Raw genomic sequence first — 17879 nt, 5'->3', positions numbered from 1 at the left:
ATGTAAAGGTGAGGTCCTGACCAGTTAGGCCATTTGTTCTTGAGGGAAATATACCATGTCTTGGCCAAATTCCAACTTGAATTTGAATATGCTGATCACTTAAATTCACCCTGTAGTTTAACTGAATACAATAATCCTCTTCACTTCCTTCCATAAAGAGTTGTATAGTGCTGTTGTGCACTGTTAAATGGCAACTGCTCTCTGCCCTAGAGATGGCTGCATTTCATGGGTAGATGAAGGGATTCCTATATATAGAGAATACACGTTTGGGTTGTGGTTTAAGATTTTACTGGAATGCGTTTGGAATGCCTAGAGAATGCCATGCCTATCACTGTATTATGTCAGGATGATGCTTTTATGCAATGTAACCATATTCCATACAAAAAGATTTTTTGAGAGACACTTGGCAGATTTCTCTCCCCTCACCCCCTCACCCCAAAAATTAAAGACCCACTCTCCACTCTGCTGCAGCCCAAAAAGCCTGTGTTCCTCCTGCAGATGGAAAACTCCCCCATTGACCAATACAGGGTTAAGTCCATAAAGAAAGCAGGTAAGTAGAAGAGAGGGGCTGGAAGAGCTCTTGGCTGGACAAAGACTTCTGAGGGTCCTTATTGTTCCCTAAGCCTGTGCACTGGTTAATTTTTATGAACAAACAGAATTAAGGATAATAAATAAAATATTGATTCTCCTACAGCATAATCTAAGGAACTCAGCACACTTTACAGATATTAATTTGTTGGCTCACAACCCCTTGCCTCTGCCATATATAAGTACTATAGCCCCTTTCTACAGAAGGGGAAAAGACACAAAACTATAGGACCAAACCCTGGGCCCTTAGTCGGGCAAAATTCCCATTGGAATCAACAGCATTTTTTCCTGAGTAAGGATTGTAAAATTTGGCTTTAAGGCTAACAAAAATGATCACCGTTTTGGGGTGCTTCAGTTAAGTGTCCAATTGGATACACGTTGAGTCTGACTTTCACAAGTGCTGAGCATCCACAGCACCCATTAACTTCAGCTAGAGTTCTGAGTGCTTAGCAAAAAAAATAAATAAATAAAAAAATAAAAATCAGACCTAGTGTTTCAACTTAGGCTCCCAGAATCAGAAGCCACTGTCCCTGTAAACAATCCAGCCCAGTGGCACAATCAGAGGGGCAATGCTGGGAATAGTGCCTGTGACGAAGTGGGAATGCTCTTAATGTTTCCTCTGAGCGCTGTGTGGATGCCTCAGTTTTCCCAATGCATTTCTCGAGTGTCTAGGGCAGGGGTCAGCAATCTTTCAGAAGTGGTGTGCTGAGTCTTCATTTATTCACTCTAATTTAAGGTTTCGCGTGCCAGTAATACATTTTAATGTTTTTAGAAGGTTTCTCTCTCTAAGTCTATAAACTATTGTTGTATGCAAAGTAAACAAGTTTTTTAAAATGTTTAAGAAGCTTCATTTAAAATTAGATTAAAATACAGATCTTATCAGTTTAGTGCAGTGGTTCTTAACCTGGGGTGCACACACTCCCTGGGGCTGGGCCGGTGCAAGGATATTTTGTGTCCTAGGCGAAACTTCTACCTTGCCCCCACTCCTTGCAGATCAGTTCATTGAGGGGCAAATCTCAATGAGCCTTTATAGACCCCAGGGGCCAGCTATGCCCAGGGGCTGCTCCGCAGACCAGGTTCCCCCCTCCCCGCCCCCTGAAATCCCCTGGAGGGTGCACAGCCCCCCCACAAGTCCTTCCCTTCCCACCCCACCCAGGTGGTCCCTGCCCCGAGTCCACTCAATGGCTTTGCCGTGCTTGGGCTGCTGCAGCAGCTTGGTGGGGAGGAGCCGCCTTCCGGAGGCACCAGAGAGCCAGAGCGTCCTGCTTGCGGCAGCAGCGAGCCCATGGAGGAGCCGGTGCGGTGCAGGGGGGCAACAGCCCTGCAAAGGCAACAGTGCCACTAGCAGGGAGCAGCTGTGCCCCACCGCCCCTCTCTGCTCCTTGTCCCCTGATTGCCCTCTCCTGAGACCCCCCTCACCCTAACTGCCCCCCTAGGAACCTACCCCCTATCTGTCGCCTGACTGCCCCAACCCTTATCCATACCCCTGCCCCCAGACAGACACGTGTCATAGGTTGCCGACCCCTGGTCTAGGGGTGTGTGATTGTTGCAGAGTCCTAGGAGGTCAGTGTGATGCTGTCTGCACAGAGAATGGCTGACACCCTGTCTCCTGGCAATTGATGGCCTGGGCCCCTCCTCTGCAAAGGTGCCAACTGAAGGTGTTGGAGAACAAAGAAATCAGATGGCCTCCTGGCCCAGGAAAGTGGAGGGGAGCCCAGACGGGGCTTTGGCCTCCCTGGGACACCCCCCGCCCCCAAGATGGACCTAACTGAGGGAGTCCTCTTGTCTGTACCTACAAGACCTGTCTTGGACTGTGTTCCTGTCGTCTAAATAAACCTTCTGTTTTACTGGCTGGCTGAGAGTCATGGTGAATAACAGGAAGCTGGGGGTGCAGGGCTTTGTCTCCCCAAAACTCTGTGACAGTGCCCCTCTCACCATTCTGTATTTTAACCACTAAACCATTTGCTAATGTTTATAAAGTGCTTTGAGGATGAGATGTGCTAGGTAAGTGCTCAGTGTTATTGACTACAGCTGTACACTTGACAAAAAATTTCTTTTTCTGGAGAGTTCCATAAGGTCACCAGCTGCTTCATCCACCAGACCTGGACACTTAAGAAAGTTAAATAGAGTTTGTACAACTAAATTGGCATCTAGCCCTTTTTTTTTTTTTTCCTTTTTTTGACAATTTAAAAAACAAGGCACAGATGCTGACTTGTCCTCAGAACCTGCTGAGTGGTAAGTTTTGTTTAATTTTGCTTGAGGGTTTTTTGATTTTTTTTTGCCACTCTTCCTCTTTTGACCCACAATTCTCTACTATGAGAATAGTGTATGTGGCAAATGAGAAGCAGAGCTCTGCTGTATTCACTGATTCATTTGGATTCCGCTCCCCTGTCGGCTCTGTTCTTCTTACTTGGCAGGGGATTTAAATTGATGAGAATGCTGCAGCCTGAAGCACTATGGTGCAGGATCTTTGTCAATTTAAGCCCCTGCAGGCTCACAAGGACAGAGCTGGTAGGGAAGGAGAGGGCAGATGCACATATGCACTCAGGTCACATGCACACAGTCCCAATTAAACCCAGAGTCCTTGACGGGTTTCCCTGGGGCTCCGAGCTCCTCAGTTAGGATACTGCAGCACTAATCTGGGAGGCTAGAAGATTTGTTGTTGTTGTAGCAGAGCTACATGAAGTTTTAGGGGAAGAGGTCAAACTTAAGGTCTTTTTGGCAGCACCTTGTTAAATGTTATAATAAAGTCACAAGGTAGGTGAGGTTATATCTTTTATTGGACTAATAAAAGATATTAATTCAGCCACCTTATATCGCTAACTTCCTGGGACCAATATGGTTGCAAAAACACTGCATACACAGAATAAAGTTGACATGGCTACAGCAACACTGCAAACACCACAGAATAAAGTTCAAACCATTTTTATGGCCAGTGAATATAAAATGCTCAACACCACTTGTGTGCTACGATGCCATCTTGTGGCCAGTCTCACTGGTCATGGAAGGCAACAGTAACACACACCTTTCTCCAAATGCTTCACCTTTTTTCTATTTGCTAGTATTGGCAAACTGTAGGAGGTCTAGACAGGTGCAGATAAGCCCCTCAACAGGTGTTTATCCACACACTGAGGATTTTTTCTTCCTCAGAACTACTTTTTTTTATTATTATGAGTACTATTTAAGCACCAATGTGCTTATCAGTGTAGAAAACGGATACAGAGTCCTTGCCCTGATGAAATTACAGTGATCAAGACAGACACATAGAAGACTGAACACAATAGGACACTCAGAGTGAATATTTTCAAGATCACAAGGACAGTGTTTGTGGGCTTCAGGAAGAGACTCTTTAGGAGGACCCTAAATTAGAAGCAGATGAGGACCTGCTTCAAGAGATTGTTCCATGCACATGAAAAAGCTATGAATTTGGCACAAAGACAGGAGTGTGACAAGGAAACAAAAGAAGTAGTGAAGTTCCAGTCAGCAAAGCAAAGAGGATTTGCAGGAATGTAATAAGAGCCATGATGCAGGTGGAAGGAGGGAAGCCAAGCAGGGCCTTGAAAGCAATGATGGGAAATTTAAACTTGAATCAGTGGGAAAGGGGGAACCCACTGGAGCTTTTTGAAAAGGAAGTGCCTGGATCCAACTGACACAGGAAAATAATTAGCGAGAGCATCTTTTACGCCACATCTTACTTAATTTATGCAAAACTCCTATTAACTCCTATTTGGAGTTTTTTGAGAGTATGATTAGCACGATTTGGCCCACTGTATATCAGACTGCTTACACCCTTATTAAAGATCCAACGATCATAAACCTAGGCAAGGACTTTAGCAAAGTCAAGATTGAAGCAGGGACTATTTTGTGTTACGTGTATGTGCAATACCTAAAACAATGGTGCCTCTGTCAGATTGGCACTACAGATGAATAATAAATAGTTACTTAGCATCAATATGCCAAATAAATATTTTGGTTTATTCTATCTGTGCATCTTTTATTCCCACCCCCACCCCAAAAACCCACTTATACCAAAATGTCTGAAAAAAATTAAAAGAACTTAATAAATGAAGAGGGAAAATGAAATACCGACAGGCAAAGGAAAGAAAGCTAAACCCAGCAGACTGAAATACAAACAAATGAAAAAGTCTTGTTTGTGTCTGCGTATCCTAGCATCTGGCAATTGCAAACATCAAAATGAGGTTGCCTTTAGAGTCTTCACCATGATTAGTAGGGTTGCCATGCCTCAATAAAGTTATACAACAAAACTACATGCTGGTCTATGGGAGATGAGAAAAAACAACCGTTTTTTCACAATTGAACAAATGATCTTAACGCCCACCCCCTCAAGTTTGTAATATTTATTAGACTAAAATGGGAATCAACAACTGGACTCAGGAAAGCCTGTGAAGTGGACTACATACACATTGACTACTGTCCTGTCTGGAGATGTATTGATGGTAATTATACCTTTTTTAAAATATTTGATTGTGCTCAGATTGTATACAGCAAATCTAGTGATCCAATTTCTGAAAAGTATGCAATGCTTTCATTATATGCTTTGTACTTTTGTGAGAGGGGAGGTAGTAGCAGGAAGAGATATTTTCTGATTAATTTATTTTAAACACAGAAGGCAGGCGTGCAAAGACAAAGACAATCTTGAAACTTGTATTGCCAACTTGCCCTCTCTTCACTTGAAGCTGCAATCCACAAAGCTCTCGTCTGTACTTGTGCAGGAGCTTATTCTTTAGAGGCAAATATGCATTTTAATGTTTGCAGTGTAAGAGCAAAGGAAATGGGAGGGATAAATTACGAGTTCTTTTTTCTTCTTTCAGGACTGTCCATTACAGAAATATGAGTGGGGAGATTTTCCAGTACAGTATGAACCCAGAAAGGGAAACTTTGTTCCAGGAATATCTGGCAAATCAAGGAACGGTAGTAAAGCCCTATTATTGGCAGACACTGAGCAAAAGTTGTGCCAAATGCCCCTATCATATACAGACAGGTGAAGAAGCAAGAGTCCCTTATATGGAATTTCATAAGGCCTTTGGATTCCCATATGGACTAATGAGTCCGCAAAACAAACACCTTATATTCTATGAACTGAGGAGCTTTTCTGGGACATTAGTCCAAAAGGGCCATGCAACCAACTGCATTAAGTATAACATCCACCCAGAGTCCATGTTATTTGAGATGGGCGGCTATCTGGATGCAGTTACACATGACTATGACAGCATCGAATACATAATTCTTTATTCAAACTACTCTCCTTGTAATGAGGCTGAGCACTGCTGCATAAGCAAGCTCTACAATTTCTTGTCAAAGTACCCAGACGTTACCCTTTGTATTTATTTCTCTCAGCTTTATCACACTGAGGATGATTTCCCCATGTCCATATGGAACTGCGAAGCTTTACGAAGCCTTGCCAGCTTGTGGCCTCACGTGACTTTGAACCCACTATGTGGTAGGGTCTGGCATTCCCTCCTTTACAATTTTGTGAGTGGTATGCCAGAAGCAACCCTTTATCATCCAATTTTACCTGCAAGAGCATTAGCTGACCAACAAAATTCACATAAAATTAACAACATAACAGGAATGAAATCTTATTTAATGAAAGCATCTCCTCAGGCAACATATGAAAATCTAAAACCTCAGCAGAATTTGCAGCAATACTATTTTGCTAACACACCCTCACAGCAACCTTCACAAATGATGAACAGCAGATTGCCACCACGGATGAGTCACAGCCATTTGGTGCCTTTTACGAGCAAGTTTCTGCCTTTTGGGGGGCAACATTTATATCCCAAACCTAAAAATATTGTAAGGCATTTAAAGATGCCTAAGGAGTTTAATGATACCAATCATTCCCAAACCTTTTCCCATGGAAGACCTGTTCAGGTGGTAGAAATCACTGAACGACTTTTAAGTAGCAAGACCACAGATACCAAAGGGCAAAAAAAAAAAGTAAATCCATTTCTTATGAAAGTTAATGCACAGCAGGACTAGATGGCTCAGAGAACTGTGATGTTGAGGATATGGATACTTTTACCTTTAGAACACTCGTTTAAATCCAATCTAGGCCAGTAATGATGAAAATTCAGTACCTGCCAATGACTTTTAGTGACTTACAATAAATGAAGTTGACAGTCTCAATCCGATTTTTACTGGAGAGGTATCCACAGCATATAAGATGTCAACATAACTAGTATCCTTGTTGAAAGCCTCGGCATAAGGCAAGGATGAAATGGACAATATAGATCAAACACTGCCTGAATCCCAAAAGTGGTTCCTTCAGGTAAGGGTGGATATACATGGGGGAACACTATATTCCCCACTACCTGTCCTGTGAATAAAAAAGCCTTTACCCTCCAAGGCTGCCACCTCTCATCTGCCAGAAGTTCATGTAACATGATTTTTAAATTAGATTTAAAAAAATATATAAGATTAGAAATATATAAAAAATAAAACTGAGTGAACACCAAAGAGATCTCTTTCATATAAAGTTTTAAAAGGTGGTGCTGATAGAATTTGGAGTATGAAGAGTGAGTTGTTTTATAGATCGTGCTTTCACTGTTGTAATACAATATATTTGTTACTAATATTTAAAGTGTTTTAATTGCAGTGTTCTATAGCAAAGCTGGTAACTTGTGATCTCTAGCAAAAGCGGCTTTGAGTGTTGTTACAGAAACCTTAACCAAAAATATATCAATTAATTCTGTAAAAATCAATCCTTTTTATTTTTGTGACCCCAGCACTAAGAATCTAATTGTGAGTTAGTCCTTACCATACATAACTCCTCTGTAGGGGTTCAAACAATACTTAACCTCTCACATGTCCATGCAACATAGCAAAACAAATTCTGCATCCAAGAGGTGCAAAGTCCCCACTCTGACACTTGATCTTGCAAGGTGCTGAGTGATTTCACTTCAGGGGGACAACTCACTTGCATGAATCTTTGCAGGGTTAGGGGTCATAGTATGAGAACTCCCTACTTCTAAATCTTAACAACATGCAATCACCTGGGGCCCTCTTCAATCCCGATTGAGTTTTTCCATTGTCTTCAATTGGAGTTGGACTGGAATTTTAAAGGGAACTTCTTAATGTATATACAATTATTTTAAAAATGAACAAATTTATTTAAGGGAATGCATGATAAAAATCTTACTTTAAAAGATTATCTGTTTATGTTTATGTCAGACTATTAAAATGGGGGGGGGTAAATGTACTTTTTACTATTTCTGTATTACTTTCTGCATTTCACTCAGCTTGCACAGTAAAAGTTGGCTGGTCAAGTTCACTTTCTCCTTGTTATGTATTAGCACAAGGCTTTTGAGGTTGGGTTCCCAGCACCACAGGACTAAGTTTAATGTCCTAAATTTTTTTTTATTATTATTAGGAAAGCATTATGATTCATATTAGATTCTGTAAAATTCTTTTTTGTAAATCCCAGATTTTGAACTCAAACTACTTATCAATGTCCATTTAACATACAATACTAATATCTCAAATCTGATTTAAATATATATTAAAGACAACTGATTAAAATATTTATAGCAATATAAAGGAAGGGATTACTGTTTGGAGTTAAGAGCAGGAACTGGGAGTCAAGTTTTTGGGGTTTTGGCCTCAACTCTGCCACTGATTCATCTTATGACTGTGAGTAACTCACTGTAGCCCAAGTTCTTGTAATTACCTCCATTTTTTAAGAGCCTGATTTTGGACACTTTGGGCCAGATCTCCAGCAACACCGAGCATACCTGCTCAAAAAGGAGACAAGTTAAATTGAAAACCTGCCCATCTAGAAACTGCAGCAGCCAAAATCAAGGGGCACTGCTGAAAGTTTGGGCACTTCTGTGCCTCAGTTTCCCCATCTACAAAATGGGGCTCTGAGCGCTAACCCTTCTCCCGGGGAGCTAGGTGGAGGGAATGAATTAGTCAGCACTCAGGGGCGTCCCACTGGAAAGCGCTGGAGAAGCCTCGCGGGAGGGGAGACAGACAGGCCGTGGGGGCAGTGACCTCCTTCCTGCGGTAGCCCCTGAGGACAGACGGGGGGCGGGCCACACCGGGCCGCTGGAGATAAGCCGCGCCCCGTACACCGGTGCGTACCCGGGGCTCTCACCCACCCAGCAGGCAGAGACTCAGCCTAGCCCAGCGGGGCCGGATCGGGAGCGGAGCGCCGCTCGCCCCCATACAGCGCCCGTTAGCTCCTATGGTAACGGCCCTCCTCACCCCGGGAGAACACGTGACCACCCCCTGCCGACCAATCGCAACAGCTCACCTGCTCCTCCCCGGACCCTGCCTTCCTCCGCCCACTTGAGGGTTGCCTTCTGTACGCCTGCGCGCAAGGCCTGCCGGATGCCGCAGGCGAAAGAGGAAGTCTGTTTAGCACACATGCGCAGTAGAGGAGGGGGTGCGGAATTTAAAACACGTATGCGTAAAAAGAGACTCGCAGTTGTGTTGCGCATGCGCCTACCCACGAACGGCGAGCGCGCATGGCTATTACGTAGGAAGAGCGCGATCTTTCCTGCGCGTGAGTGGAAGTGAGAGGCGGAAGACACTCTACTCCCGGCGCATGCGCAGTGTTGCTCACTGCGGGCAGTAGGGGGCGGGCACCGCCCTGCGGAGGGGAGCGGCCTAGAGGCGCCGGCAGGTTCCGGGGTGATGGCGAAGAACACGGTGTCCTCTGCGCGTTTTCGCCGCGTGGATGTGGACGAGTATGACGAGAACAAATTCGTGGACGAGGAGGAGGGAGGCGATGGCCAGGCCGGGCCCGACGAGGGCGAGGTGGATTCCTGCCTGCGGCAATATCCTTCCGCCAGCGCCGGGGAAAGAGTCCCGGCCGTTGGCGCTGAGGCCAGGAGCGCGAGGGGAGGAGGGGACTGGCCCCCTGCCCTGCCCGGTTCTCTGCCGGGGCGCGGGGCGGTCCCCAGCCCTGTACTGAGCCTGCCAGGCTTGTAGGATGCCCAGGGCACGGGGGGGGCTGGGCTCGCCTGTGTCACCCTGCACGGAGTGTGCCAGGGCTTTGCTGGCCTGGAAAGTTACTGTCCAGGGGGCAGGAGGGAGGATCCTCCATGTCCCCTGCTCAGGTTCACCACAGCCCTGTCTCTCTCGAACTAGTTCACCCTGTAAATCTGTGGCTCCCTAAGGGCAGGCTTCAGACTGGGTAAGGTCAGCCAGTACCACCTAGCCCCACAGAATGAAATAAATAACTGTTGTCTTTGAGTGTAAGTGCAGGAGTAGGAAACACGGATTAAAACCCAGGTGTGTTGGGTTCTTAAACAACGACAGATTTTCAATGAAATGTTTTCCAAACAATGTAAAACTTCCTAGTGTGTGTCTGTCTGATCCCTGGCTTGAGCACCCTGCTATCCATGGAGACCATTGCCCTGTACAATTTTATTTATGTAAGTTAATATCAGTCAGCTTTTTTGTATTTCCAGTTCTCGGGCGCGTACGCACTTGAGGATGTGGTCTTGTCTGACCTCATGAGAGCAGGAGGGAGGGACAAAGAAAAAGTCCTGCCCTCAAACCCCCGCTTCAGGGTTGGAGGAAGTGTGTGCGCTGTGTGGTTTTCCTTTTATGGGAATAATTGCACCTAGTCCGTGACAATCTAATTGCTTTTCACTTCCACATATTAAAGCATTTCGCTTCAGTAGTGCCCTTTTAAGGCGAGACTGCACCCCCATAGGATTAATGGGTTTTGTGATACAGTTTTGCCAATTCCTGGAGGTGGGGGGGAAAAAACTGAAAGGCAAATTTCTGTGCTCAAAACTGTGAAACCCTTTAAGAAAATTCAAGTGGGGGCTGCTAAGCCTGAATTACCTGTGTCTCTAGAGCATGTTTTGTTCTCCTGGTTCATGACAATGATGGAGGCAGTCTTGGAGTCTCATTGTTCTATAATGAACTCCATCTGTGGTGCACATTAGTCATGTCACTTAATGCACTGGTGGGGGAGGTTTTTAGATACCATAGTGGTGGATGTAATATACGAATCTGAATAGAAAACTCTCCCGAATCATAATCAACTACAGTGTGATGAATTGACTGACAGATTGACCTTTCCTTTCCTGCCGATGTTTAGTCTGGTGTCCTGACTGATGGTATTTTTCCAATTTATGTGGCACAGATGTTCCCACTAACAGTTTATTTCAGCAATCACATCATTCTGCATTGTGCAAACAGCTATGCTATAGCTTGTTGGATGATATTTTGCCATTATGTGTGATGTTTGAAGATAGAAATTCCAAATTAGACCAATTCTAAATGTTTCTATTATTTGGATCCTTGTTCCATGATTGGTGCTCTCCAGTACTGAAAACTGTACCACCTTAGTACAGGTCCCATTGCTTTCAGTAATTGGCTAGTATTTGTCACCTTATGTTGCACCCACTGAAGTGTTCAATATGGAAGATGTTCTCTTAGCAACTCCATCGCTGATATTCCTAGTAATGAACAAGTTACATATGAACCCCACTGTATTGTGACTAGCTCTGTTGCTTTCTAGGTCCTTGTTTCCCTATCTTTCCTTAACCATTGTTCACAGGGAACATGATGGCTGCATTGCAGGCAGCCCTGAAGAATCCTCCAATCAACACCAAGAACCAAGCAGTAAAGGTGAAGTAGTCAATAACTCTCACATTTATATGCCATACTGTGAATTCTTTCCTAATTCTCCTTGCCCTCTATAGATTTCTCATTTCCTCTCTCTTTGAGACTGATTAAGCATTTCCCTGTTGCCAAACTATACTCTGCCCAAGTAGGCCTATGAAAAAGGACCCAAAACAGTAGGCACTGATCAGCTACTGTGTCCAGTCCATAATTCTAGCTACAATAAGAACTTAGAAAATATAAGCACTCCCACTTTGAGGAAAGCTTTGACTATACTGTGCACACATACTTGCCTGTCGGACAAGGCTCTCAAAAACTAGTTTTGAGTGTTATGGATGCCCAAAGCAGACTGAAAGATGCACAGATAAGCTATAGGAATCTACCGTACTGTAGCCACCCACACAGCTCTGTTTAGAGTGGAGTTCTGCTCTAAGCATTCACTCTGTAAGAATATAGCTGTAGGATTCTATGTTTGTTTGTGAAAGTAGACCAGACTTCCCAGTAAAGATTTTTCTCCACCAACTGCCAGCCCTACAAATTTACTTTGGGGGTCTAAGAATCACCTAACAATCTTGGTACCAAGGGCATCATCAAGTAAGAGATTCTGCCGGTAATTTTGCCCTCTTTTACATCTGTGACAATGTGACTTTCATTACAATTGCACTGGTGTCATTGAAGGAATAATATAAAGACAATGAGGTTGCATAGGGGCTACTGTAATTCTGATGTAGGAGGCAAACAAATCTAACTTGCTGCCCATAGTTAAGTTGCTTCTGCAGGGCTAACTGTAGTAAAGTATTAAAACTTCTGTCAGTGAAGTACACATGACTCAGTACACATGGGGCAGATCTGCTGTACAAGGTGGTGCCATTGTACAAAGTCTTTTTCCACTTGGAAAAAGACTTAAAATATGACTGGTGTCGCCAAAGCCTTGGGAAAACCTGCAGATCTGGCAGCTCTGTCTCGTGAGCTTGTTCTTGGCTTCATTCTTATTTTAGGATATAACCTCCCACCAAATCACTGTCCCTGCTTACTATTTCTGCTACATATCTGAGAAGTCTCACTAAATCAAATGGCTGCAGGGTGTCTCTGCTTATTGGGAAAGATAATGGCTATAATTCCTTTGGGAAGCAACTGCAGACAGTACTTGCTCAGTGGGTTTATACACAAGAGGAATCCATTCTGACAGTTAAGGTTTTTTATATTGCTACCTCTCAGGTGGGTGATTGAGTGAACAGAGGAAGAAAATTACTTTGGGAGGGCGGGGGAGGACGATGCTTACAGAATGGGTGATGAAAGGACCTAACCACACTACACAAATTCTTGATCCAGAAATGGCATCAAGGTCAGTTCTCAAAAGCAGTTATCTGAAACATTTGGTGCTAGCAGTTGTATTTCAGCATGGATGTGACAGTTCAGCTGCTTTTAACTGCGGCTTCAAATGTTTGGGTTGACCTGTGTAGATTAAGCAATCATATTACCAGGAACTACTTCATGCTGGTAATACTGACGGGGCCTTAAAGATGTTTTCCAAGGATTTTGTAAAACATGTACACAGAATTAAAGCGGTAGTTACAATACAGTAGTCAATGGGGGAAGAGAAGGATAATGCAGAGTAAAGCTAAGGTATTAGCTGAGCAGAGCTCAGACAGTGCTGAGTAGGAATACTTCTGAAATTTGAGCAGACTCCTTCCTTTAAGATCACTTCTATTCCACAGCAGAGCTGTCCATCCAGACAAAATGTAAAATAAGAGGTGAGAGGAAAGCCAATCAAACCCTTAGTCCTATTAGTTCCAACTTCTTTTGAACTTTCCAGTGCATGAACATTAACAGTGATAAAGTTCAGTACAGCCCTTATACAGTTCTATGGGTGGAGTCCTGCAAACAAAAGCCAAGCTTGGTGAGCAGAGAGAGAAACCTAGAAGAGAACAAGCTTGTTACAAAGCCAGTGAAGAAAATGAGTTGTTTTTTTTTTTTTAGACTAGCTTCCTTCGCCCAACTGGGCACTAACTGTTTAATTTGTTATCTAAAACTTAATTACAAATTAATTACATATGTTAGCTGTAAATTGAAATTCATTTAGAATTACAGATGTGTCAGTTGAGGTCATGCTGTCGTAGGGCAGGTGTGGACATCTGTTGTACAGGACACTTGACAACTTGGTATGTGTTTGAGCTGCCTTAACAATTCAAAAATGTTTGGCTAAGAACAGAAAAGTTCTTCCTCCCAGAGCTGAGAGATCATTAACATTTGGATGCAGACCATGTCAATATTGATCAGCTCAGTTCCAGGTTGTGATTTTTTTTCCCTTGTTTACAGGATCGTGCAGAAAGCGTTGTCCTGAAAGTCCTCATCTCTTTCAAAGCCAATGATATTGAAAAGGCAGTACAATCTCTGGACAAGAATGGAGTTGATCTGCTAATGAAATACATCTACAAGGGGTTTGAGAGCCCCTCTGACAACAGCAGTGCTGTGTTACTGCAGTGGCATGAAAAGGTGTGTTAAGTCTCAGTTGCATTTGGCCTGATAATTTGCATTAGCACAGACCCTTACATCCATGACTCTGTCTTGAGTCCAATAAGAATCAGCCTTCTTCCCCTTAAAATTCCAGTGTTCGTATTGCAACACTTGGGGTGGGAAGGACAAGGTTCCCCAGGGAACCATGTGAAATTAATGCACACTTCCTATGTCATATTGATGCATGCAGACTTTAGAGGTGAAGTTTGATCATGCATTAGGTAAGAATGAAAATGAGCCATTGCATATTTCCTAAAAACTGTCATCTTGCACTGAGGCAGTATAAACTAAGGTCAAAGTCAGGGATTTAGCTGGGAGTAGAACCCAAGTGCCCTGACTCCCCCAGTGAATCTGACTTGCGCAAGTTATCTAATGCCTGACTCCATTTCCCCATTTATAAAATGAATGTAGTAATGCTTCCCTATTGCAGAGTGCCGACAGTTAGTGTCTGTAGAACACTTTGAGATGTTCAGATGAAACGTACTGAAGTCCAAGTAGTAATTGTTTGTCTGTGCTTACTGTGTTATCGGTTAATTTGTATTAACTAAAACAACGAGGAGTCCTTGTGGCACCTTAGAGACTAACAAATTTATTTGGCCATAAGCTTTCGTGGGTTAAACCCACTTCATCAGATGCATGGAGTGGAAAAAAACAGTAGGCAGGTGTATATATACACACAATACATGAAGAGATGGGAGTTGCCTTACCAAGTGGGGGGTCAGTGCTAACGAGACAACTCAGTTAAAGTGGAAGTGGGCTGTTCTCAACAGTAGAATACCAAGGGAGGAAAAATCACTTTTGTAGTGGTGATGAGGCCAATGTAAACAGGGTGGCCCATTTCAAACAATAGACAAGAAGGTGTGAGTAACAGTAGGGGGAAATTATTTGTTGTTGTGACCCTTCCACTCCCAGTCTTTATTTAGGCCTAATTTGATAGTGTCCAGTTTGCAAATTAATTCCAGTTCTGCAGTTTCTTGTTGGAGTCTGTTTTTGAATTTTTGTTGTTGAAGCATTGCCACTTAAGTCAGTTATTGAGTATTAACTGTATTGAGTATTATTATTTTAAGTCTGTTATTTGTATTAACTGTTACTTCTCTGTTTTCAGGCTCTCGCTGCTGGAGGTGTAGGGTCCATTGTCCGTGTCTTGACTGCCAGAAAAACGGTTTAAGTTCAGCAGCCAGTGACTGCCTGCCGTGGGTGTGCAAAATGCTGGTACAATGACCAAAACAACCAAATGCCACTGCTGCCCTGGGGGTAGCATCTGTCTCTCAGCTTGCCTTCTTGCTTCCTCTTTCATATCTATGACAAAATACACATATCTGATTTCCTTTTGCTGTTTGGGTAATAATAGAGGTGCCATTTTATTTCTTAATAGGAGTATTTGGTACTCTCAAAAGCATTTCAGTGACATATACACAAGTCTTTGTATAAGATGATTTGCATTCATGTATTATCATGCCAGATTTTGACCTGACTTTCCAAGCAGATACTGAGGGACTCAGGGCAGTCTCTTAATTCTTTAGCTAACCAGGCAGTGTTCAATGTAAGCTGTATGTTTGAAAAGATGGTGCAGCTATTAATGGAAACTGGACTATGCTTCTCCTGGTCAAACTCTGAACCCTACAGCACAAGTACAGTAGAAGAACAAGCTCTGGCTCAGAAAAGAACCAGAATATCCATCCAGTGAGTTGAGCATTTTTTCCTATCTCACATTTATGGTTTATCTTGGTTTCCTTTGATCATTCAAATCTTGGGTCCACAATGGGAGAGTCACACTGTTGTAGAATTGTCTAAGGCATCACAACACAATTGTATGACATATTTAAGGATGAAGGCCCATTTCCCTGGGCTTTAACCTAGTAAAACTTTCCTTTTTGGGACCTGAGATCCTGATGAGGAAAATTAGAAGGGGCTGTTATACAGATAAATCCCATTGCAGCATGATGGGGCAGGGGTGCAAAAAGTGATTGTAGCTAACATAATGTAGTAGCTGCCTTTTGGTAATCTGAGAAATGAAGACTGGTGCCTAATGTGTCCATTACAAAGTCCCTTGATCAGTGTTAAGGTACATGGGATCCAGAAAAGATTAATTTCTGATCCCAGCAGGTACACATTCCATGTTATATTTCAGTACAAAGTGACTTGGGTGAATCAAGTCAAGTCCCCAAAAAAAGACAGGTGCTTTTTAAAATAAAAATTTTCCAAAGGCTCAGTGCATCCCAGCCCAGGGATAACCTTGAATGTGTATGACCAGGAGCAAAGCCAGCCTGTGTCTTACATTCACATTTTACACCAGTTCAGCTGTGTAAAACTGGTGAGGAACTCGTGAAAATCTTTGCCGTTTTTTGATACCTGCTTTTTTTGTAAAATGATCAGAAAATAAATTGTCACTGAATATTTACTTAATGTTTCAAATTCCTTGGTGTTAACTGTTCTGATGGCTTTATTGCTGAATTTGAGGAATTCACACGCTAACAGAAGGATTGAAGAAGGAAAAAAGCAGAAATAGTCACCCAACTTCTGCCCTTCACCTCCATTCTTTTTCCTGCCAAGGTTGTTTCTGCAGCAGCACTTTGCATGTGTAAGTAATCGTAGGCCTGGATCTTCCTGGAGCAATCTTGAATCCTCTACCTAAATCAAGATACATGGACACCAACACTATTCAAAAAATGTAGCTGGCTTTTCTTAACACTGTCTGACATGAACTTGACCCGGATTACCAAAACTTTCTGTAGTGTTTGACTAGCCAAAGTATTTTGTCCCTAGCCCTCTTGTTTGTGTTTTTTCTTTCTGTAATTTGTCAGTACATCTTTATTCTGCTTTTTCTGAAGTCAGTCTGAGGCACCCAGCAGTGATTTGCCCCATTGCTAGTATCCACCCCCTAATTCAGGTTGTCTTAAACAAAACCAAGATGTACCGACAAATTACAGAAAGAAAAAACACAAACAAGAGGGCTAGGGCCAAAAGACTGGCTAGTCAAATACGACAAAAGGTTTTGGTAATCCGGGCCAAGTTCATGTTGCACAGTGTTAAGATATAAGTCTTAATATGGCAAAATCAAGTGTCTGTCTCCCAGCCTAAAGTCTTGTTTCCTTTTCCCAGTTCAGTGTGGCTCACAAAGAAAAGGTGTTAACCAAATCCTCTCACTACTTATGGGGAACAGGTCTCTGCCCTATTTAACATACACAGAAACAAACACCCTACCAGAATGATGTACTCCATATTTTATCTATGGCTTGTTCCAGTCCTAAGCAGATCTGGACAATAGACATTATTCCCATTTCCACTAGTTCATGCACTGTCAATCTCTTGCTCATTTTAATGATATAAGTTATTTAGGCATGACTGCAGTACATTTGATTAATAGAAATCTATAAATCATATCCAGTTATAGCTGTCTTTAAGGTCCATGTAAGGAGCTGCATAAGGAAGCTTATTAAAGAACACTGCTCTTCCTGGGTCATGGTGTTAATAAAGAGGAAAAACCCAGTACTGAAATTACGCAGCCTGCACTTGAGCAGATGAGAGAGAAAGATGATATAAAGCACAACAAGCTCACACCAGTCCTGACATGCAAAAGATGACTACAACATTCCAGCTGTGCTGAGTAATAAAAGGGCAGGGATAATAAATGACTGGTTCTAATGTGGCATCAGGCTAGGATAATTCACAGCATGTTGCTCTGTGAATTTCCCCAAAACAAGCTCTATAAACAGAGAAATAATTGTATAGTTCAGTTTTTAGAATGACTGTCTACTGCCATGCACTACTTAGCCTGTAAAGGGGCCAAGGCCTTTCACATTGCCTTATACACAGATTTTTCAATGGGATTTCCCTGTACTCCTGCAACATGTCCACCATTTACAAGAGACAGAACTTCTCTAGCAAATAGGGAAACCTGTGTAAGCTTTTAGGGTTGTCACCTTTTCAGTAGGGAAAATATGAATCAAGCCCAGTCCCTTAAGGTAACTCTCGCTCTTCCCAAAGTGGATAATTCTAATGACATCTATAAAGGGGAGTCGAATCTTATGCAGGGATTAGGTTCTGAGGTCAGTGCATAAGGCGAAAATCATGTATAGTCAAACGCTTATGGAGTGGCATCGTGGGTGGAATCACCCGCACTACAGGTACAGTATTTAAATTGTTTTCTTTTTTTTGTTTTGCCGAGC

General features: G+C 42.9%; 3 protein-coding genes across 9 annotated transcripts in view; 2 read left to right on the top strand and 1 right to left on the bottom strand.

The window, feature by feature from the left end:
- The window catches only part of RGL1 (ral guanine nucleotide dissociation stimulator like 1), a 167517-nt gene extending 158523 nt beyond the window's left edge, over positions 1-8994 (bottom strand). For 3 of the 7 annotated variants that reach the window (XM_039483766.1, XM_039483767.1, XM_039483771.1), the window contains exon 1: positions 8864-8994. The gene's annotated coding sequence lies outside the window, so the exon portion shown is untranslated. Of the gene's footprint in view, positions 1-8278; positions 8297-8708; positions 8730-8863 lie in introns of those variants that run through there. The other 4 variants (XM_039483763.1, XM_039483765.1, XM_039483770.1 and 1 more) reach the window with 2 other exon arrangements.
- On the top strand, positions 5467-6591 carry APOBEC4 (apolipoprotein B mRNA editing enzyme catalytic polypeptide like 4). The gene has a single exon (XM_039484762.1). It carries the CDS (start codon positions 5467-5469, stop codon positions 6589-6591), a length of 1125 nt encoding a protein of 374 aa, XP_039340696.1.
- Positions 8995-9092: 98 nt separating the features above from the next.
- ARPC5 (actin related protein 2/3 complex subunit 5) lies at positions 9093-16111 on the top strand. The gene is made up of 4 exons (XM_039483773.1): positions 9093-9389; positions 11127-11199; positions 13513-13689; positions 14816-16111. The coding sequence occupies exons 1-4, from the start codon at positions 9247-9249 to the stop codon at positions 14876-14878; spliced, it is 456 nt and encodes a 151-aa protein (XP_039339707.1). The 5' UTR covers positions 9093-9246; the 3' UTR covers positions 14879-16111.
- The last annotated feature ends 1768 nt before the right edge of the window (positions 16112-17879 follow it).

Source organism: Mauremys reevesii, linkage group 8 (genome assembly GCF_016161935.1).
Source record: "Mauremys reevesii isolate NIE-2019 linkage group 8, ASM1616193v1, whole genome shotgun sequence".
Classification (NCBI taxonomy): Eukaryota; Metazoa; Chordata; order Testudines; family Geoemydidae; genus Mauremys; species Mauremys reevesii.
Note: the sequence above shows the minus strand (reverse complement) of the source record. Positions and strands in the feature narration are given on the sequence as shown.